This window comes from Peromyscus californicus, unplaced genomic scaffold (assembly GCF_007827085.1).
Source record: "Peromyscus californicus insignis strain IS unplaced genomic scaffold, ASM782708v3 Scaffold_23__1_contigs__length_62951481, whole genome shotgun sequence".
Classification (NCBI taxonomy): domain Eukaryota; kingdom Metazoa; phylum Chordata; class Mammalia; order Rodentia; family Cricetidae; genus Peromyscus; species Peromyscus californicus.
The window spans coordinates 53,418,348-53,441,498 of record NW_026294534.1 but is presented as its reverse complement, the minus strand read 5'-3'; the positions used below and the strand labels follow the sequence as shown (position 1 = coordinate 53,441,498).

Genomic DNA, 23,151 nt, shown 5'->3' with positions numbered 1-23,151 from the left:
AGAATTTTTGTTTCATTGGTCTTTTAAATTGTATGGCTTCCATTCTTCACTGTTGCTTTTAGCCTATTTGATAATACAGAGTTGTGCCAATGTTTACCATTGTTTTGTAATTGTATTAATTGCACTTTAAACGTTTATATTTTTGTTGTCTTCAAGTAAAGCAATCGCAAGTTTTATTTTTTAAATGTTTAGGTAGATTTAAATGTTATTGTACATCTACATAGACTACTGCATGCTTAGGATATTATATCTTTATGATAGATTTTTCTGATTTTACTTATATAGGTGATTTCTGTCTCTAGTTAGGGTTTAGTGTAAAACTCTGAAGCCAGGCATGATGGTGCATGCCTTTAATCCCAGCATTTGGAGGCAGAGTACAAGGCCAACTTCATCCACATTGTGAGTTTCAAGACAGCTCAGGTTACATAAAGAGACCCTATCTCAAAGCACAAATAAATAAATAAAGAAAGAAACAGACAAACAAATAAATAAAGTGAATTTTAAAACCTTCTGGTCTGATACTGAGACACACTTTCTTTTGACTAATTGCTGGTGTGCACATGTTCTGTTTTATGTGATCAATCATCTTGTAAACTGAGCATTGACATTTTTCCTTACCTGCAATTCTATTTACAGTTATTGTGATTGTTGCTATTATATCTAACCTGCACATGTATGTGTTCTCCAATTTTGCTTTTCCTTTCTTGATCCTTCTTATATATGAATTGTATGTCTTCCCTCACAACTTTGAGTGTTAAAATCCAGATTCTGTTATTTGATACCTTCCTTTTACCAGCCTTCTTATCTTTCTAAGATTAGATAAATAATATGCCCTCTCCTCTCCAACCATAACTCTCACTTTCCAATTAACTAGGACTATTTGAGTTGCACATATCCTTTTTATTAAACATTCTCATGCCTGTTTTTTCCTCATGTTAAAGAAAAATTCAAACAAATCAGGCAATAATTAAACCAGAACTCCAGAGGTGTTCAAATAAAAATGTTACTAATACTTAATTAAATTTAGAAACAGAAGACCTTACTATGCAACTCAAATAAGCAGAATAATACAGTGTTTTCAAGGATGACGCAATGTAGGGTTACAAAGGCACAGTTTTCTCCAAATTCATGTAAAAATGTAATACAATTCCAAACAAGTTTTCCAATAGATTTTTGTTGGCTAACCAGACCAAGTTTTTTTTTTCCTAAAGTTTATTTAAGATGTGGAATGTTGGCATAAGCAAGGAGACACTGGCCAAAGTGTTAATGGTGCTGAGTGAATTGCATTGAACCTAGTAGACAGGCACGAGGAAGTTCTCAAATCTAGAGTGTGTGGCATTGTCAAGAGAGCCTCTATTATCAATGGACTAACAAAAGGGCAATAGTTATGCCTGATGGCATTGAACACTTCTGATATATTCACATGACAAAGAACATTTTTTTTTTTTTCGGGACAGGCTTTCTCTGTGTAGCTTTGCACCTTTCCTGGAACTCGCTTTGTAGACCAGGCTGGCCTCAAACTCAGAGATCCGCCTGCCTCTGCCTCCCGAGTGCTGGGATTAAAGGCATGCACCACCAACACCCAGACAAAGAACATTTTTAAATAAATTTGAAAAAATATTTTTCAGTAAATAATCCTGAAATAATTTATAACAATGTGTGAAATAAGAATTTTATGTAGTATCGTATATCATTCTTATGAAGAAAATATGACTCTTTAAATTTACAGAAAAGTACCAAGCACTTGAATTAGAAATTTTAAAAAAAATCAAACATATATTATCATAAGTTTTAAAATACAAATACAAATTAAAGTGGACGCTTACAGCCCAGAAGCTCAAGAGAATGTTAGTGTTATTCAGACACCAGGTCTGTTAAATGCCCCCAGTAAAGATGAACATCACAGAAGCACATGACAGAAGCAGCAGGAACCCATCTGAGTTACAAGTATAGCTATCTACTCATTACCACATGAAGTCATTGGCTGTCACTCTATAAAGGAGATGCTCTTTGAACCACAGGGATGTCTTGCACCTCACCTCTCAAACCTTCACAGATGGAAGAGAATTATATTATCAGCTGATTGACAGGGTTCAGATTCTAGGAGGAAGAAACTGAAGTCATCTCTATGGGGACATTTGGCAACTTGTACTAAATTCTAAAAGATGCAATACCTGCATTATCACTAATAACAGTCTTGGAACGTTGATTGGTGTACATTCTGACAGTGAAAAGTGGGAAATGAAATAAGACAAACAACCATGAATTTGAAGAAAACATTCACAATATAATGAGAAAATGAAATCCCCAGTTAAGCATTGTATGTCTAAATGGTTTAACTTTTAAATCACATGCACTAGAGACGAAATCACAGACAGATATCTGTCAAACTGATGAGTATTTTTTTTTTTTTTTTGGTTTTTCGAGACAGGGTTTCTCTGTGTAGCTTTGCGCCTTTCCTGGGACTCACTTGGTAGCCCAGGCTGGCCTCGAACTCATAGAGATCCGCCTGGCTCTGCCTCCTGAGTGCTGGGATTAAAGGCGTGCGCCACCACCGCCCAGCCAAGTATTTTTAAATGAGGAGCTCATAAATAGATTGTATTTTGTCCTTCTTATTTCCTACATTATGCATACATTAGCTTTACATGGGAAAATATTCATTTTAAAATAAGGTCATAATTATGAAAGAATGTGAAGATAACTTAATATTATAGGACTCCACACTCAGAGTGGGTAGAATGACAAGTTGGATTTTTTTTTACATTTTCCCATAATCAAAACCAAAGACCATCAGTTCACAACTACGTTCTAAGGATCCAGTCTCCCCAGGTAAAGAGATTCCTATTCAGTCTAAGCCGATTCTTGGTGTTTTAACAGTTAAGCATGCACAGTTCAGCATTTAGCTGTGGTGACCAGGCAGAAGGCAGTATTGATCTGTCTGTCACTTGTAATTGATTGACCTTTGAACAAGGGCAGATTGCTTATGTCTCAGATAGAGTTGGAATAGTCTTCCCCCTCTTTCTGTATCACCGTTTAAAAGCCGCCATTCAAGTGTTCTCCTTTTGCAAACATTTGTTTTTAATCATCCATCTGTGCCTTATACAGTATGACAAGTCACAGTCCAGCATTTATATTGCCAAAGGCATCATGTAAATTTAGTGACTGTACATACATTCACCTCTGATTTTATTCTGGTATGGAAAACAAAATTTGCTGTCAATAACTTTGCAATCTTGCAACCCAGGAATATCATTGACAAATGTTGAAAAATAAGAGAGGAAAGCAGATGCAGCTCATGGTGGGTGTATAGTAGCACTCAGATCTCATTGGAGGGCTGAAGGTGACTGACTCGATGCTAGCTTTTCAGAGAGACTGGGATATGGAGAGTTTCAGAAAATGGGAAGAGGGCAGGAGGCATCCGGGCAGACCTGCGTGCACCTCAAGGAATGGATCCTAGCACGGGGCAGCTTTTTCAGGACACAAAAGGACTCACAACCAGTATTTCTTTAGTTAGGAATAAACGTGTCTGAGATCATGAGATCATAAATGGGAGCCAGCAAAGGGTCATCAGAGTTCTTGAATCTCTGTCACTCATGAACTGATGGTAGCCAGGCTTTACTAAAATGCATGTAACCACAGAGCACAGCAAACACTGGAGAAACATCAAAGTAAAAACCAAAGGGCACTAAATTCTGAAGCTACTGTGTCATCTAGGAAACAAAGAATTACACTTTTCCATGTAAAAGCTTGAAGGGAAGGCCGCAGTTTTAGAGGTTTCACTGTATGTAGAAGTTGTCATTTCACTAGCTAAAGAAGTGAAGTGGGTGGGGGGTGAAAGAGATGTGTAAAAAACACATAATTAATACCAGGAAATATAAGATCAAAAATTTAAAATGCAAATATTATTATACAGTTTTAAGAAGAAGAATTGCTTTAATAGCCCAATCTCCACTCCCTTCCCACATCTGCCATTTAATTGACCTTTAAGGGATATTTGACTACCTGGGGAAACCTAAACTGTATGGAAAAAACTTCAATGAAGATCTCAAGGTCTCTCATCCGTTCTTAGGTTCTTTTACATCCCTCACTGTCATTGGTTGGTTTTCTTATGAAACTTAAAATTTATGTTTTTTTTAAAAATGTTTCGCAGCATCGTTGGCTTATGACAAATGAACTGATATTTTCCTTTATTTACACTTCTTTTCTTTCCTTTTTGTTTTCTGCCAAAAATAAATTCTTCTCTCATTTAGTACCTCCCAACCATAGTTTCCCACCCCCCACTCCTTCCAGCTACCTGCTACCTCCCCTCTCCCCTGGATCCACTCCCCCTCCATTTCCCTTCAGAAATTAACAGACCTCCAAGAGACAACAATCAAACATGACAACAACAACAACAACAAAAACTACATTAAGACAAGGCAAAAGCATTCACACAGAGGCTGGATAAGACAACCGAACAGGAAGAAAAGAGTCCTAAGAGCAGGCAAAAGAGTCAGAGATGCAATGGCTTCTACACTTAGGAGTCCCACAAACACACCCAGCTAACAGCCTCTGCAGAGAGGTCAAGGTGCAAACCCTGGGCTTGCCACTTCATTCTCTGTGAGCCCATATGTGCCCTGCTTATTTACTTCCATGGGCCATGTTCTCTTGATGTCCCCCATCTGCTCTGTTCCTATAATCTTTCCTCCCCCTCTTCTGTGGGTTTCCCAGTTCTCCAAGGGGAGGGACCTTATGGAAACCTCTAATGTAGACTATTTCTTGAGCTGTGGGTCTCTGTATCCTCTCCTATCTGCTGCTGGGGGAACCTCTCTGAAGACAACTGGACAGGGCACTAAATATGAGTAGAGCAGAGTATCACTAGGAATAATTTTATTGATATTTTTTAGAATAGTTGTGTTTGATGCTACCTTTGCTTTTAAAGCTCATGTTATGATGGATGCTTGAGTGTTCACGATGATGATACACACATGAACATTTCACAGGGCTTTAGGGTTGCCTAGTTGTATTAACTTCACAACCTTCAATTAAAACTTTGCAATTTAATTGTGCAAATGAAAACTTGATCTGATGACATCCTTTTCAAAAGTTTTATTCAGCATCTGTAAGTTTAAGTGAACTGAAAATCTGAGAATATAAGGCTTGAACTTGAATCCCAGTTTCTTGATGTACTATGAAGAATAGCTTCTAATTTCAGGAGAAGATAGAATATTTCCCCTGTAGTATAAAGCCAGTTTTATCTGAATTTAATCTTAATGGTCAATAGCTTCTGTAATTACAAAGACATGCAGTAGATAGTCTTACCTTTCATTTCTGACAATACAGTGCCCAAACTGAACAGACAATAGTGTAGAGAATGGTTACAATTATTTATTTATTTATGAAAATACACTGCAGACAGGATTTGCCCATAGAATACAGTTTATTGATTTGATCTGTGACTTCTGAATTTTATTGCTAAGAAAAATCATGTAGTCAACAAACACAGTGCATTAGATTTCCCTAGGCTTCCTCTGGCCAGAGTCCAGTAATCTATTTTATCCTGTTGCTTTTGATTCGAATATCTTTCTCCTCAAAAGCCATTTAATAACATTGACTAAATGGGTTAGGTTCCCTCTCTTTATCTCTCAAAAGTGTAAATGCTGTTGTAATTGGCTTTTTAACAGTGCTTGGAATTTGTGTAAGTGGTCAGTGTTGTCTTGAGTGTGCTGAATTCATTCATCCTTGCTCTGGAGACTTGCAGATATTCAGACTCTTGAGCAGCTCATCTGCCTTTCTTCAAGGCTTCACTCCACAGCACTGTCAAACAGAGTCTTTAATGAGCAAACTCAGCTGCAATGGTATCACTTCAACTTTGCAAATGAAACTCCTCACAGACCAGGAAACCCGAGAACTTCCTTTGGCTTTCTTTCTCCATCCTGAGCTCAGAAGGAGCTGTAATTAATTTCAAATTGATGCTTATTACCACCAAGAGTGAAATGGTTATTCTAATTCAGCTCTCATTTATCATTCTTTAAAAGATGCAATATGTATACATAACTAGTATAATACAAAGCAAACCAGTATTTACCAAGTGCTTTTGATTTGTAATTCAACCATGGCTTCTTCCAGCAGCATTAGTTAAAGACCCAGATCTATAGTCATAACCCTAAGATTTGATTTTAGAAAACCTATCTTTATTACATTTTCTACTTCTAAAGGATTCTGTGTTTCATATTAGTGTCAGGCCGGTTTTGTTCCTCCACGGTGCTTGGTTCTTAAACTAGAAGATTAAAAACAAGATAGGAAACTCTTCTGTTGGGAATTATCCCCTGTTCAGCTCTGTGTGTGTGTGTGTGTGTGTGTGTGTGTGCGCGTGGGGGATCTTTGTGTGTGTGTGGGGGGGGGCGAGCAGAGTATTCTAAGATCTCACATATTAACTGTTAGTGGTCCAAGCACATAATTTTCAGTTTGGAGTGAAAGTTGATGATAAATGTACTTCCAATTTAGCTGATTTCTTTTCCTTATCCAGCAGGAATTTAAAACAATTTGCACATGATTATAAAATTTCCAATTGAATTTAAGAGAGGCCACACAGGAACCTCAGTTATCTCCTTGTGTCTCCACTCTACATCTCACAGAGGAGTTCTCACGGGGTTCCGTGGAATTGAAGTTGTCGGGGGAGTATAATTGCAGCGTAATGAAATCACCGGTCCCCTCCCATTCTGTTTTAGCAGGCACAAGTGAAACACAAATTAAGGTGGGAAGTCCAGAAATTATTCTCCAGCTGTACCTGAAGAAGAGTCTGAGGTTGTGTGGTGTAGAACATGCTTTGGGAAAGTGGCTCGAATAATTCAGAAATAAGACCGTTTTATAATCAAATATAGAGAGTGACTGAGAGAGGAAGAAAAGGATGATCAGGACTTTGCTCTTGGACATTTGGGGGATATTAAAAAAAATTTTCCTGAAAATATTTGGGGTAATAGAGCTGATTAAAGGACAAGAAAAATGAGAGAACGTGCAAATTGGGAAGATTAAAAACCAAAGGGTGAGTTTATTAAAACCAAGTTATGTCAGGAAATGGATTACATCTTTGAAACACATTTCCACTGCCTCATTCTGGGGAGATTTTTATCATTTAGTAAACAAAAATGACAGAGGAGCTATGTAGACCATTGAAACCAACTTTGTAGTAAAACTTCATCAGTGATCATTATGGTACCTAGACATAAGATGCATAAGGCTTATTTAGAGGAAACTTGAATCTTCACACTGCAAAGGTGTGAGCTCACGGTGTGTTTTGACTATAATTGGTGCTTGATTTTCTCTTTTTGTTGTATATGTGTGTGATGTGTGTGGGTGTGTTCACGTGTATATGAGAAGAAGCATGAGCATATTCATATGTGCGCTTGCATGTGGAGTGTCTTCCTCTATTGTTCTCTAGCTTGCCAGTTGGGTAATCTATCTAGTCAGCTTGGTCAAAATGTTCCCTGTCTCTGTATCCCAGGAATCCCTAGGATGACAGGTGGGCTGCCATGGCTGCCTGGCATTTAAGTGAGTACTGGGGCCTAAACTCCAGTCCTCATGGTTTTGCTACAAGTTCTTTATCCAACGTGCTAACCCACTAGCCCAGTGAGTGATTTTCTTCCTTTCTTTCCTTTATTTATTTTCCTCTAAAATAGTTGTCTTAATTGCCTTTTGATACATAGAAGTAGGATTTTTGAATATTATAGCATTCAGATTTCAATTACTTAAAAAAAGTGTCATTACTTTCCATAGTGGTTGTACCAATTTACATTCCCATCAGTATACGAAGTTTCTTTTTTGCCACATTTATATGTATTCTTTTTATCTGATGGTTTCTGTCTTTCTGAAAGAGTTATTCTAAGAGGTGTAACATAGTACCTCACTGTGGTTTTAATTTGCATTTCTTGGATGATTAGTGCTATGAGCATTCCTTAATATTTATTATTTATTGAAAATAGATTTTTTTCATACAATGTACTCTGATCATGGTTTTCCCTCTGCAAACTCTCAGACCCTACCCACTTCCCCACCCACCCCAATCCACACCCTTTCCCCTTCTCTCTCATCAGAATATGACAGACATCTAAATATTAATATTAATAATAATAAAATAAGAAAAGAGAGGCACATATATTTTCATTAGAGTTGACAGGCTGCTCTGGAATATGGATGTAGGAAGGTTAAACTCTCTCTCTCTCTCTCTCTCTCTCTCTCTCTCTCTCTCTCCTCCTATTCTCTTATCCAGCTTTTCCACTATAACTAAAAGTTTCTTTGAATATTGTTACAGATTATAGTTTTATACTAAGGCATTTCATAATTTATTGCTTTTGGCTAACATTCATTTCAGTTTCTAAAGAATAAAATCATTGTGACCAGTAAACCAATTAGATGTATTTAAAGTGCAAGAGGATTGAAATGAGCTTTTGAGTACATGAAATGATTTCCAAATGAATTAGACATCATAGAAGAACATGTCTTTTCCTAATTCCATTCTATATTTCATATGACCAAGTAAAAATAAAGAAGTTAGTGATTTGAAAAGTGAAGTCTCTTATGAAAACATAAGAAAAAATCTTTTTATGAATTTATTCTTGCATTATCTTTATAAAATGCAGCATCATTCCAAACAAAGAGAAGAAAGGGTCATGCACAAGGTTGTCTAGCTCGGAAGCCTTCGCCTGTATCTTCTTGGATCTGGAGACCTACAGTGCCATCTGCCTTTAATTACACTCAGAGGAATAAATCTGAATGCTAGGGCTGTATTTAAACATTACAACACACACAAAGATATTGTGTTCTGGGAATATAACACATGGTGTTTATTTTTAACGTAATTATAGTTGTCTTGATGGTTGTCTTTGAAATAAATTATTAAAAAGAAGTCATTCATGGAAAAATTGGAATTATTCATGGCTCAAATCATTTATCTTAGGAAAAATTTAAAATAAGCTTTTTGAACAAATGTTCCTATTTGCTTTAGGACTGCTCAAATTGACATAGTTTTCAGATTAACTGCTAAAATGGTTATGATTCCCAATGATTTAACAGTGAGTTGCTTTTGCTATTATTACATATTAATAAGAATGCAGCTGGGATGTGGCTTGCTTGTTAGAGTGCTCACTTGAGTTCAGACCTCTAGACTACAAAGTTGAGTGAACTGTCAGACAAGGCAATCACATCCAGCAGAGGTGCCATGAGAGACCGAGACAGAGGTCTCTCTACAAGCTCTCTTCAGTTTAACTGACTTGGCAAAGTTCCAGGCCATTCAGAAATCTTTCCTCCAAAAAAAAAAAAAAAAAAAAAAAAAAAAAAAAGATGGACAATGTCTGAGAACTGACACTTGAGTTACTCCTCTGACTTCTACAGACGTGCTATACACATGCACTACCCACACCCTTCCATGCACTCATACATGTGAGTACACACACACACACACACACACACACACATACACACACACACATACACACACACACACACATGCACAGACACACACACAGGCAAACAATACTAAGAAGAATAAGAAAATGTGGTTCCAAGTTTTTAATTACATGGACAATGTGAATATAGGAAAAGAGGAGTCTATTTTCATTGTCTTGCTTCTCCTGGAATCAAACAGCTGTGAACTAAACGTCACTTTTACTCCCTGTGTTTTGCAGATTGTCTTAAATTTTACCACAATGGACCTTTACAAGAGTAGTTTGTGCTGGTATGACTACATTGAAGTAAGAGATGGTTACTGGAGGAAGTCGCCTCTCCTTGGTAAGAGATAACTCATCTTCTCTGAGGCTGCATATATATTCTATCCAGAGGAGAAGCAGATGGTGTTTCCAAGAGTTATCCGAGGATTTGACTCCAAATGAGTGCACTTGTTTACATTTTTAATTGTATGCTTTTTTCCAAACATACCAAAAACTGCTCAAGGACAAATAGATGAATAGATTGATTCAATGATTTAAAGTAACTTAAATATGGCATAGATTATTGGATCTGAACACAATGATTGAGCATAGCTTCCCAAAGATTATGCTTATTATGATTCAACACAGCATTTATTTCTGCATTTGAAATTTAAGGATAATAGTTTTGATAGATTACATATGTATATGGTGTGTGTGTGTGTGTGTGTGTGTGTGTGTGTGTGTGTGTGTGTGTGGTCTCTTTCCTAAGGCATCAGAGTGAATCACCAGGTACATGTTCGTTAGCTGGCTCACTATGACAGGCATTGTCATAGTTACTATAGACATCTGTCTTGTTTCTTGGAGAATCTTTTTGAGGCTGAGAAGGGACATATTTAGTTTGTGTCAGGAGCTGCAGCTCAGACTGGTGTCCATGACTGTCTGCTCTCAGCAACGAACTTCTGCTTATAGGTGAGAGAAGCTGTGAGCCACCTACAGGTCAGCAGCTCCTCGGCTTTTGTCTCCTTCCTTTAAGACTGTGGCCTCTCTTTCGCGTTCAGTCATAGCTTTGCTTAGTTGAACTTTAATCCAGGACTGATCTTCTTTCTTAACATCTAAAACCTGCTGATTGGACATCGTTTTAACAGCCTTATAAGTCTAAGCCATCTGTGGAAATATTTCAAAACAAGAACCAAAAAGTGTTGAACTGATGTGAAAACATCTGTTCTCTGCTTCTAATTTCTCAACCTAGATAAAATAATGTGTTGTGTGTATAGCTGGAATCCCAGAAGCACTTGGGTGGCTTCATGTTGGTGAATCCGATCCGAATCTGCACTCTGAAAAGCAGTTTGTGTGATGGCACCCTCTGCTTCACTGGTTCAGTGCAGAGTGGTCCACCAGACCCAGTCAGTGGGACATGGACAACCTGTGAAAATCTCCCCCTAAGTATTCCTTGAAAGACTTAGCTCTGAATGGAGTGACTCAGACAGTTTTGGACTTACCAGGAAAGGAGTTGCAGAAACTCAGCTCACCAGGATGCATTTGAAGAAACTCAAGTTGCAGGACACATTTGGACAGACTTGATGGTTTACATGCCTTCGACAGCTAACACATCACTGTCCTTTGTCTCATCTCTTGAATTTAATGGGCAGGTTTGGAAGTCATTGCTTTACTGGTTGATCCTGACTGTGAGTTTTCTTTACTCAAATTAGCTGTGAGTTTTTACTTTAAATTTATGTATATGATTGTTTCCAGCACTACATAAACTTACATAGTAATGCTGACAGTCTCTGCCTCTCTCATATGTTGACCCAGCCTACAGTGTACACATGCTCACACATGGTGGCTGTAAATGTGAGTAAAGCCTAAAAAACTAGAAAAGAAGCAAAACTAGGTAACTGGGGAGAACAAGGCTTGGAATAAAGACACAGAGATTATAGGAAAGAAAAAGAGACTGAAGGGAGTGTGCTTCCACAGGAAGATCATGGGTGGAGGGAGGGGTGAGTAAGATGAGACAGAAGGAAAAGCCACTAAGCACACCTTATCCAAAAATTCCACAAGGATATTTAGTAGCTGTATGCTAATCTGAAAATACAGATAATTATTAGAATGGAGAACAATATAGTATGACGATAGAGTTGTGATATATATGGTGTGATTACAGAGTATTGTATGTATATAGTATGATTATAGAGTTATAATATATAGTGTGTTTAAATGTTTGTTTCGCATGGAAGCTCAGGGTAACAAGAGTTGAGCAATGAATCGGTGGAAGGGTTATGTGCCAGGGAAGGTCTGATTTGGTTACTTTCTTTATTTGCTGTTAATAACTATGATTCGCATTCAGAATAAATTCGATAATGCTTTTCTGCTTATAATACCCTGGACTATCATAGCTTTTCCTCTGATGGAGCATATGTTAATGTGAGATACCAGGGGCGTCTTACACTGTTTGTTCTGAGGTATTATCATTACTTTGGTGAGGGGAAAAACTTCTCTTTGTGTCTGGAGCAAATTGTACTCTTATAGGAGTGATCAGATTGGTAATTGCTCTGAATTCTCACAAAAACTTGAGACTTTTTTTGTTTCCCATGGAGTCATAGCACTGCTTTGATGCCTCATGTGATCTTTTATGAAGTTTGGGGGTTAACTCTTAATTCTTTTTATGATAGTGATACTGGTGTCAGTTGATTGAAGATTTTGAAGTGGATCTAAAGAGACTGCTTTATTTTTTCACCTTTATTAGGCCAACGTTACGACTTCAATCACTAAAAATATGAGCCAGATGTATCTGTATATGTATATATATGCATACATATACATGTATATATAATTTATATATATGAATATGTACTTATATATAATTATATCTATATATATTTATATCTGTATATAAATATATTTAAAGTGTGGAGCACAAACAGAGCATAGTACACACTCATGTTTAGGAGCTTCTCTTTATCCTTTTATTTCCTTTAGGTAGATTCTGTGGGGACAAAGTGGCTGGAGTTCTTACATCTACAGACAGCAGGATGTGGATTGAGTTTCGCAGCAGCAGTAACTGGGTAGGAAAAGGGTTTGCAGCTGTCTATGAAGGCAAGTCACATCAAATTTCAGCCGTCATTTCACCCCCAGTCTCTCAACAGAAATGCTGTTTCCTTTGGTTTCATTAAAACAATATGGAAAGCTTATTTTGCCGTGACATAATGTTCTGAACCAATATGGTAATGCTCACAGGATGATTTTAATAAAAATAACTCCACAAACTTAAAAGGCAAGAGCAACAGGTTTTCTAGTATAAGTGATACAGCAATGAAATGGCGTGACAAAACATTCTGAAGTTTGTTTGTGATGCTTTGAAATCTTAAGAGAAATTAGTATTTGTCTTTGTACAGATTCTTTACAAATCTGCTTGACCCTTGTGGTGGTAAAACACTCCAGTCTAGGAAACCGCACAGGGAGTGACTTGCACAGTTCTGAAGTGCGCTTTGTCTAAACGGAAGAGTCAGCAAGCGAGGAGGAATTTATTACAGGCTTTGCTCTATATTTCTTGAAGACAATGAGCCTGCATCATGCTTCCTGGCTGTAAAACAGCCCCTCTTGGCAGGTTTTGGGTGGAGAAGCCCCTCCCCACCGCAGGAGATTAAGTAGTTTCCAGGACAAGGAGATTCCCACTTCCCTTAAAACGTTGAGTAAATGGGAACATTTTATTTCCAAGATTCACCTCCTGGTTTGGGAGGAGAGGATTATCGGACAGAACCAGGGATGCCCGCACACAGGGCACACAAACTAGTGTCAGAGGCCCCAGGGCTTCTGCCTAGAGTAAAGCTTCTTTGCTAATGAGCTGTTTTACCTGTGTTTGAAAACCCAAGCAAGGATCTCAGGGAATCACAGAGCAAACTCACACAACGCCCTCACAATGATCCCACAAGTAAAAACAAAACTAAGCGATTTTAGTTCTGATTAAGACATCACAGCAATTAAAACTTCTAGACTCCTTGTCTGGTCATCCTCTCATGTGTACAGTCACATGGCTGTGTTTATTCTGTAATCTTCACAGCATTACCACTGTCCAGCTTTGATTTTTCTTTATAACATGGTCTTTGCATTCTCATAGGAACTGGCCATCAATGCTGCCTTTGAAGAAAAGTAAACTGGAATGGCGTGCCAGGGCTTATTTGCTTGCTTGTTTTTTACTTTCTTCAGCGATTTGTGGAGGTGAGATACGGAAAAATGAAGGACAGATTCAGTCTCCCAATTACCCAGATGACTATCGGCCAATGAAAGAGTGTGTGTGGAAAATAATGGTGTCCGAGGGCTACCACGTTGGACTGACCTTTCAGGCCTTTGAGGTAAAAAGTCTTCTCGGGAAACTTCATGGGGCATATGCTCTATAAATGTTGGCGGCATTTACAGGACTCCCCATTAAGTCAGCGGAGAGGCAGAGAATCAGCCTTTTAATCAGCGAAGAAGCAGAGGGTAGCCTATAAAATGTAACATCAAGCAGAGAAGGTTGATTTTTTTTCCCTTTCCACTTGTTACAGACATTTGCAAGAAGATTAAAGTGAGTTTACATTAACTGTGCTATTTGAATTAGAATGTTTGAAGTGTTGACAATAGCTTTTGAAGCCTTTTTTTTTAAAAAAAAAAAAAAAAGCAAATGCATGAGCTTCTATTGTAGACTTCTTGGAGGGCCCATTAAATTGTAGAGCCTTTATTTCCCCTCTGGAGGTTTCTTTTTATAGTATGAGGGAGAAAACAATTTTGCTCTTATATGATTGCAAAAATCATTTATATCAAACATAAAGTTATAAACCTTCTTAGAAGCTTTTAACTTCATCAAAAACTATTTGTCGATGCTTTTGAGAGATAGCTCATTGGATAAAGCAACCCCCTGAGGACCAGAGTTCTCATCCCTAGAACTCACATAAAAGCTAGGCAGGTGTGGGGGGCGCCACCTGTGATCCCAGCATGCCTGGAGGAGAGAATGGGTATTCACCAGGAAAACTGACTCGCTAGACTACATAGAATCCCTAAACTCTGGATATTGCAAGAGATTCTGCCTCAGTAAATAAAATGGGAAAAAAATTGGAAAGGAAGCCGGGCGGTGGTGGCGCACGCCTTTAATCCCAGCACTCGGGAGGCAGAGCCAGGCAGATCTCTGTGAGTTCGAGGCCAGCTTGGGCTACCAAGTGAGTTCCAGGACAGGCACAAAGCTACACAGAGAAACCCTGTCTCGAAAAACCAAAAAAAAAAAAAAAAAAATGGAAAGGACACTGACATAAACTTCTGGTGTCTACATGTAAACACACCCCAACACACACAAGTGCCCATCCACATGTGAATACACATACTGATAATCACACACACATACTCATGCAAAAAATTAGAATATACCAAAGACCAATCAAAATTATGGACCAAAATCTGACCATGAAACTAACCAAGATGGCTAATATGCCCTCCCTTCCTTTTTCCCTCCCTTTCTCCATCTCTTTCCTTCCTCCCTCCCTTCTTCTTTCCCCTTCCTTCTTTCCCTCCCTCCCTCTCTCTCCCTCCTTCCCTCCCTCCCTCCCTCCTTCCTCCCTTCCTTTAACTGTAGTACAATAAGAAATAAGAAAGAAAGCAATTCCAAGTGAAGACACAGGGGATAATTTTAAAGTCTCTGTGGCATGCTTCAATCAGCCAAAGAATCTAGAAAGTGAGACTTCAAGGTGATGTGGGACAAACTAATGAAATGAGTGGGTGTGGTAGGTTCAAGTAAGAGTTGGAAATCCAGGTGTCATGACTGAGGAGTACTTTTCTACTGACAAGAAGAAGCCTAACCCAGTGTCCAAGCCTTCTGAAGGCATGCATGCAGTCACTGGTGAGGCATACTTTGCACTGAGGGCAGAGACAGTAGTCGTGTCTTTGTTCCTATGGCAACAGCATCAGGGATATCTAGAAGACATCTGTGCCGTTAGAGCCTCTCCCAGCTCACCCACAGGCCTATGTGACCCACCTTTGATACTTGTCTTCTCGATTGCACTTGCTACTTTATTGCCCACATGTATCTCCTTTCTTCAAGACAAATAAGCCCTTTCTGCTTTGACCATGATGTTGTGTTTTATACTGCAGGCATCTCTGCAGTTGGGAAACCTTGGTTTGAAATGGATTCACAGAAGAATTTTGTTATTTTTATTTTAATAATAGATATTATTCAACTACACTAGCTTACAATGAAGAGTGAACTAAACTGTCTGATTAAAATGTGTATGCCTTGGGCTGGAGAGATGGCTCAGTGGTTAAGAACACTTGCTGATATTGCAGAGGACCCAAGTCTGGTTCTATAGCACTTTTCAGGTGACTCACAATCACCTGTCTCTGTTCTGGGGGATCTGATGCCCTCTCCTGTCCTCCATAGGCAACATGCATACATGGTTCATATATATGGTACATATCTATAAACTCAGAACTATGCACATCTACATAAAATTTTTTAAAAAATCTTAAAAAAATTACCTATCTAAGAGTCCTATTGCCGTTTTCTGATATATTGAGTACTCAGAGAAGAACCACCATTAAACACATAATTCAGTATGTGTTCAATGAAATTCTCTTATTATAGAAATGGTGTATAAAAACTGAGATATCTGGGAATAGTGAGTGGCTTAGCTCTTCTGCAGTTTTATTTTATATCAATTAAGAAGTTGATGCATAATTTAGTAGTAGCAACTGTTCAAAACTAAGATGTATAAAGATAAATATTCTCATCTCAGGCACTCACAACTGTATATATATTAGCCATTTAATTATTGTTGATTGGAGGAATGATACAATGATCACTGTGCATTTGGGATTGACTTTGGCAGATGTAACATTTTATTACTATCTCTAATGTTGTTTCTTCATTTTGCCTTATTTCTTTTGTTTCCACCTCCATGTATGTGCTGAACACATCTAAATATGTGTTAAGCTTCTTAAGTGACTAAACCAGAATGTCCCCCTGCCCCCACCCCCCGCTACCGTGATTACACACTAAACCCACTCCTTTTGTTATTCATTTTAACACTTGATATCAACACTCATCCAAATAGTACCCTCAAGTCTACTCCTTCACTTAAGCAATAATACAGCATGGTTTATACCAAACGTCTAACCACTTCTCTGCCCTTTTGCTTGGAACTCATGTTGAGAACCTCACTCCTTAACTCTATTCTGTGTAGTGTGTGGTTGCAACATCACTTACAATCACCTAAAGGGTTTCGAGTCTAAAATAAAATCCAGATTGAGTTGCTGTGATTCAAACCATGCCCCTTCTCATTCCTTCACTGCCACTCTTAGGATCTTCCTTCTCTTTCGCACAACTGTGGAGCTTTTCCCCACAAGACAGGTTTTGCTTTCAGTGTTCCTCTGATTCTATGTCTCTAGACACTGCCCTTACTCATACCTTTGGTTATTTCTTTCTTTAAAATGTATGTGCCTGGCGGCTCTGTAAGAGGAAACCATTCCCTTACCCACAGTTATCTCTAAACAATCACACAATTTTGTTCACTGAAATTACGACTACTTGAATCTAAGCTAAGGACCTGTATGTATTTATGGGTTTGGTTTAGGTTTGTCATTAAAATATGATCACAAAGAATAGAAGCATTGCCTGTGTTGTGAGTCACTGTATCTTCAACACCAATGGCTCTGTGATAATGGAAAGTATGGATATAAACGTTAGAGTGCCCGGTGTTCGGTGGTTTAAATTGAAGCAACCTTTCTTAGGAAAAGTATGTGAGTCTCAGTGTGGAGGCACTAAGAATAAATGGGTAAGTTAAATTTAGACTATGGAAGACTTGGTGTGTTTTCTGTTTGAAGTTAGACTAGACATCCTGAGTTCTAAGACATTCAGAAAGGGCAAAGGCATAGGTGTCTGGTCCAACCCTAAGTCTCCTAGGGGAGGAGCCCAAACCTGGATCATTCACTGAGTTCCTTACCAATGAAAATGAAACACACAGTTGATTCTGGTTTACTTGCTAATTTTCCTACTCAGTAAAAAAAAAAAATTATGGAAGCCTGAAATCAATATTCTATTTAGATCATTTACAGGCACATACTCAGCACCTAACAGGCACATTACAAGCTGTGATGTGCCTTACTAAGAGAATGTGAGTTAGATAAGCCTCATTCAGGCATGAGTCATAGCGTTGTTGGCTGTGAGTTCTATGTTAATGAATTGACAATATAAATTAAAATATCCTGAAATAGAAATACACTTAAAACAAAGTTGTGCAATGATTTGTTGATAAAATATTTTGTGACTAGAATCTCACAGACCAACATTGTGTTTGCCAAGGAGCAATGGATCTGAACGTGTTAATTCACATGTTCTCAACAGTTCTATAGAACATAATTACAATACTGTGAGTATAAAAAGATCAACCATGTTACATTAGCTGTTCTAGAAGGCATTTAATTTAATTTGTTTAATTATCTGTTTATGGGGATATATTTTTGTTCAAGCATATATTTCCTTGGGGCTGGAGTTTAGACACACGTTTGGTTTCTAGAGTCCACATGTCAGATCACAGCTTTCTCTAACTCCAGATTTCTGACAGAAACAGGCACCGGGCATGCATGTGGTGTTATACGGAAGCAAACAATCATACACATCAAATAAAAATAATAAAATTGAAACAAAAATGCTTAAATACCATGTTTCCAAGATAAAGGTTGTATCTTTTGTTTTCAAATTTATTCATTTTAGTTTTTGAGGACTTCATCTGAAACATAAGTGATATGTCTATATCACTACTTTTCCTTCTTCCAGCTACCCCAATGTTCTTCCCTCTCTCTCCCTAGTTCATGACCTCTTATTTAGTTATGATTGTTGCATACACATGTATATACATACATATACATATATACATGCACATGCATACATGTATACACAATCTACTAGGGGGTATTTAGCATTGATTTTATGTACGCATATGTATCCAGGGATAACTATTTGGGTTTGGGCAACCTATGTGGGAGCTTATTCCTTGAGGAAACTGATCTCCCTCTCTCAGCAGCCCTTGACCACCACAGCCTTCATTAATGGTTGGGACCATATGGAATGTCCCCTCTCCATGTTGGCATATCAACTGATGGTGTCATTATGCTGGTCTTGTTTAGGCAAGTAAATTGTGATTTCACGGCTGCATTTCTCCTGCAGTGCCTATGGGACACTATCTAGCCACAGGTATCCTGGGATTCTGATTCTTAGAATCTTTCTGTCTCTTCTTTCATAAAACATTCTCCTCGTCTTAGGTGTAGGACTTGTATTGCCAAAATATCAGTTAGAGTTGGGCACTGCATAGTCACTTGTTTCTGCGTTTTGACCAGTTGTGGATTTCTGTAACAGTCTCTACTTGTTGCAAAAATAAACTTTGATGAGGGCTAAGGTCTACACATACCTATGGGTATAAAGATAAACATTTAAAATATAGTTAGAAATTGTATTGGTTTAAGGAGAAAGACAGTAATCAGTTTTCTTCCCAAGACCATGACCTCTCCAGTCATAGGTAACTGGCTAGCTTTACAGTTTTAGGCCTGAATTCCTTCCTATTGAGTGGCCCTTAAATACAATTAAAAGGCCTCTGGTTACCCGGAGATAAAAGTGCCACTATTGTAGCACTGAGAATATCTTGCTGGCCTGATTTTTATTGTTAGTTTTTAGGCTTTACAGCTAGATAGAACTATTGATTATTCTTCTCTCTTGGTAACTTGCATAGCACATTCTGATACCTGAGACCCAGTCCTCTAGGAGTAGGGTTTCAAGTCAGTCTCAGTTCAATTCCTTCAAGTCCTGGGTGTGTGTTGTCTTCAGCAATATAGTCTCACCTCCAGGTTCAGAAAGGCAACCAAGGACAATGGCAATAGGTCATATTGCTTGGGGAGTCTCTTGTATTTCTCTGAAAAAGAACTCGTGGGAGGTTTCCATGGATTTATGTCAGACGATGCATGACTTTTGGGGGAAGTATCATCACTTCATATGGTGTAACATCACTTAAATACATACACATCTATAATATATCTAAAGTAAACTCATAAATGATTCCCTATGTTTTTATCAAACATCCTTGGTGTTATCTGCTGTCCTCTTCAACCTCCTTGCTTCCTCCTTATTCCCGTTTACCTCCACTCATAGCCCTGCCTGTCTCTCTGCAGCTCATCTCCCGCCCCCTTCCCACCTCTGCCCTTAATTTCCTGGTCTGAGGTCACTGAAGCTCATACACTCCGATGTAAAGATTCAGAACTCAGTCTGCAGATGAGAAAGAACTTGTGATGTTTATCTTTCTGGGCCTGGATTAACTCACTCAGTAAAATATTTTTAATTTTATTTACCTGGATATTTCATTGTCTTTACAGCTGACTAGAATTTCATTGTCTACATATACCAAAGTTTCCATGATTCATTCATCGACTTAATTGGCATTTAGGTTGTTTCCATCTTTTAGCTATTGTGAATAGACTTTCAAAGAACATGGCTGAGCGATCTGTGTACTAGGATGTCATATGCCAAGGAGTGGGATGGCTGGGTTATATCATAGATTTACACTTAACGTTTGAGAATTCTCACTAATTTCCACAGTGGCTGCACCGATTTGCAGTTCCACCAACAGTAAACAAAGGCTCCCTTTTCCTGCATCCTCACCAGCATTTCTTACTAGAGGTTTCTTTGATGTAGCCATCTGAATAGGGTGAGATGAAATCTCAGAGTAGTTGTAATTTGAATTTGCCCAATTGTTAAGGATGTTGAACAATTATTAAGATATTTCTTAAACTTTTTTCTTCCTTTCTTCCTTCCTTTCTTCCTTCCTTCCTTCCTTCCTTCCTTTCTTTCTTTTTTTCTTTCTTTCTTTTAGAACTCTCTGTTAAAATACATAGGCCATTTTTTACTGGCATCATTTGTTTTCTTGAGTCTCTGTTTTTTAAGTTCTTTGTATATTCTGGATATTATTCCTGTACCAGATATAGACAGAAGTCTACTTTTATGCTTCTACCCATGGACATTCAGTCTCCCCACAACCGTTTCTTGACGATGTCAGCTTTTTTCCACTGTGTGTTCTTGGCATCCTTGTCAAATATCAGAAGGCTGCAGTTATGTGAACTTGCGCTTGGGTATTTTTTCCCCATTGATCTATGTCTCTCCTTTTATGCCAATACCATGTTCATTTTATTACTATAGTTCTGTAATAAAACCTGAAACCTGGTGTACCAATCCTTTGGTGTCATATGTTTTGCTGTGGATTAATTTGGCTGTCTTGGGTCTTTTGTAGATCCAAATGAGTTTTAGCACCGCCCCCCCCCCATTTTTGCCAAGAATATCATGGAAATGTTGATTGTGGTTACACTGAATCTGTAAATTGTTTTTTCTAGAATGGTCATCTTCATGGTATTAATTCTACCAATCCATGAACATAGGATGTCTTTTCACTTTCTAATGCCTTTTTCAATCTCTTTCTTCAGAGATTTACATTTTTTTCATTGTAGAATTCTTTCACTTTTTTGGTTGAGTTAATTTCTAGATGTTTTATTATTTTGAGGCTAATTTGAATGGGAATGTGTTTATGATCTCCTTCTTAGTGTGTTTTTTATTCATATAGTTTGAAGGCTAATGAGCTTTGTAAGTTGATGTTGTATCCTGCTACTTACCTGAAAGTTTTGATCATTTCTAGTAATCATCTGATATAATATTTGGGTTCTTTATGTGTAATATCATGTCATCTATAAATTGGGATAATTTGACTTCTTTGCCCATTTGTATCCCTTTAGTTTCCTTCTCTTGTCCTTTTGCTCTACCTGGGGCTTCCAGCACTTACAGACTCAGAGATGAATAGAGAAGCATTTAACATGCACCAAAAAAACTCATAACGTTATAAGATAATACATTAGAAAAAAAAAAAACCTCCATCCCATTAAGATAGAAAACCTAAAATAGACAAATGAATTTCTAGATTCATCCAAACCACAATGGTTAAACTAAGGAGAAGTCAACCACTTAAGGAAGCCCATAACTAACAAGGAGATTGAAATTAAAACAAAAAAACAAAACAAACAAAAAAACCAGCCCTGACAAAGAAAAGCTTAGGTCCAGATGGATTCATGGCAGAATTCCACCTGATTTGCAAAGAACTGTAATCAATACTTCCTAAATTATTTAAAAAAGTAGAGACAGAAGAACACTTTTAAACCCCTTCTATGAAGGTGTAACCCTACTATCAAAATTATGTAAAGACTCGATGAAAATAGAAAACTATAGGCCAATATCTCTGATGAATAAAGATTCAAAGATCCTCAGTAAAATTCATGCACACTACTAAACAAAAGCTATTCATCATGATCAGGTCAAATTGGCCCTATCCCAGAGATGCAAGGATGGTTCAATATACCTAAGTTACTAGATATAATAAATCACCTAAATGGATTTAAAGACAAAAAAATCACACAATTATTTCATTAGATATAGAAACAACCTTTCATAATATCCAATATTCTTCGTGATAAAAGTCCTAGAGAGAATTGGACCAGAAGCAATGTACCTTGATATCATAAAGGCAACATGCGACAAAACCCACAGCCAATATCATGGTAAACAGAGACACACTTAAGGCAATCCCACTGAAATCAGGAACTAGACAGGGCTGTTCACCATCTCCTCTACTTTCCAACAAATATTCTGTTTTTTATATTGAAAATGTGTAATTATGGAAAACAAGCTAATTGGTTCTCATTTTGTTGTTGTTGTTGTTGTATCTAATGAAACAGTTTCAAATTCATTTAGCTTAGTTTTTATCTCCTTTCAAAAGTGCTTCTGGTTTTGTATTTTCACTATCTAGGTAACATTTTTCCTTCAGGTAAAGGGCTGCTGAGATAACATTATCCTATATTTGATTGACATCTGCTGTGAAGCACTCACTCATAGGCCATCATTTGTACTTTGGAGTCAGTGTGTGTCATACCTTTTCTGTTCATTTTGCTACTTGCTTTATTATTTAAATATGGAAAAACTGGACATGTTTCTTTATTAATGAACTTCACGTAGCTTTCTGCAGGAAGAGATATTAGAGAGGCGCACTAGCCATATCATTTTGAGAGTGAGACTTTCTGTAAGCTTGTACTCTCAAAATTCATAGCTTGAGACCCCCTCCATGCTGATATTAAGATTTGGGTTAATTAGGAGTGATTAGGTGGAGTCTTATGAATGGGCTCAGGGCTCATGTGGAAGAGGTATAGAAAGAGGACACAGAGAGTACACATCCTCTAAGAAACACATCATCACTGAGGCATCTGTCAGTACCTTAACTATGAGCTTCCAGACACGAGAGAAACACAGTTATACTGCCTAAAAGCCATTCAGTCTGTGGTCTATGGCCTTTTTTGTTTTTAATTGTATCCTGAACAGACCAACACTGGGAGTTTTTTCTTCTGCTACTGAATATATTGCCTCTTAACACCAACATAATAAATTAAGTTTGTATGCGATATGGGATTCATTTGTACCACTGAAACGCCTTTCATCGGCAGCACTATCAGGAAAAGATCTTCTAGTACTATTTTATTTGAGGACTTTTGGCATGCAGTTCTATAGCAGAGAAGAAAATGGGAGACTGGAAATGTTTACAGGAACAGCTTCAAAGAAATGCCAACAAAACAGAAAGAAGTAAAATAAACTCCGAGCTTAGTTTTGTTTAGATTGAAATCCCCACATGCATTAATTCAAGTGGGATTAAGT

At 37.8% G+C, this 23,151-nt stretch overlaps 1 protein-coding gene across 1 annotated transcript in view; it reads left to right on the top strand.

The window, feature by feature from the left end:
- Positions 1 to 23,151, top strand: part of Tll1 (tolloid like 1) — a 183,510-nt gene that overhangs the window by 123,244 nt on the left and 37,115 nt on the right. The window contains exons 10-12 of the mRNA XM_052752355.1: positions 9,663 to 9,765; positions 12,381 to 12,497; positions 13,608 to 13,753. Of these exons, the coding sequence (XP_052608315.1) occupies positions 9,663 to 9,765; positions 12,381 to 12,497; positions 13,608 to 13,753 (366 nt within the window). The remainder of the gene's footprint in view (positions 1 to 9,662; positions 9,766 to 12,380; positions 12,498 to 13,607; positions 13,754 to 23,151) is intronic.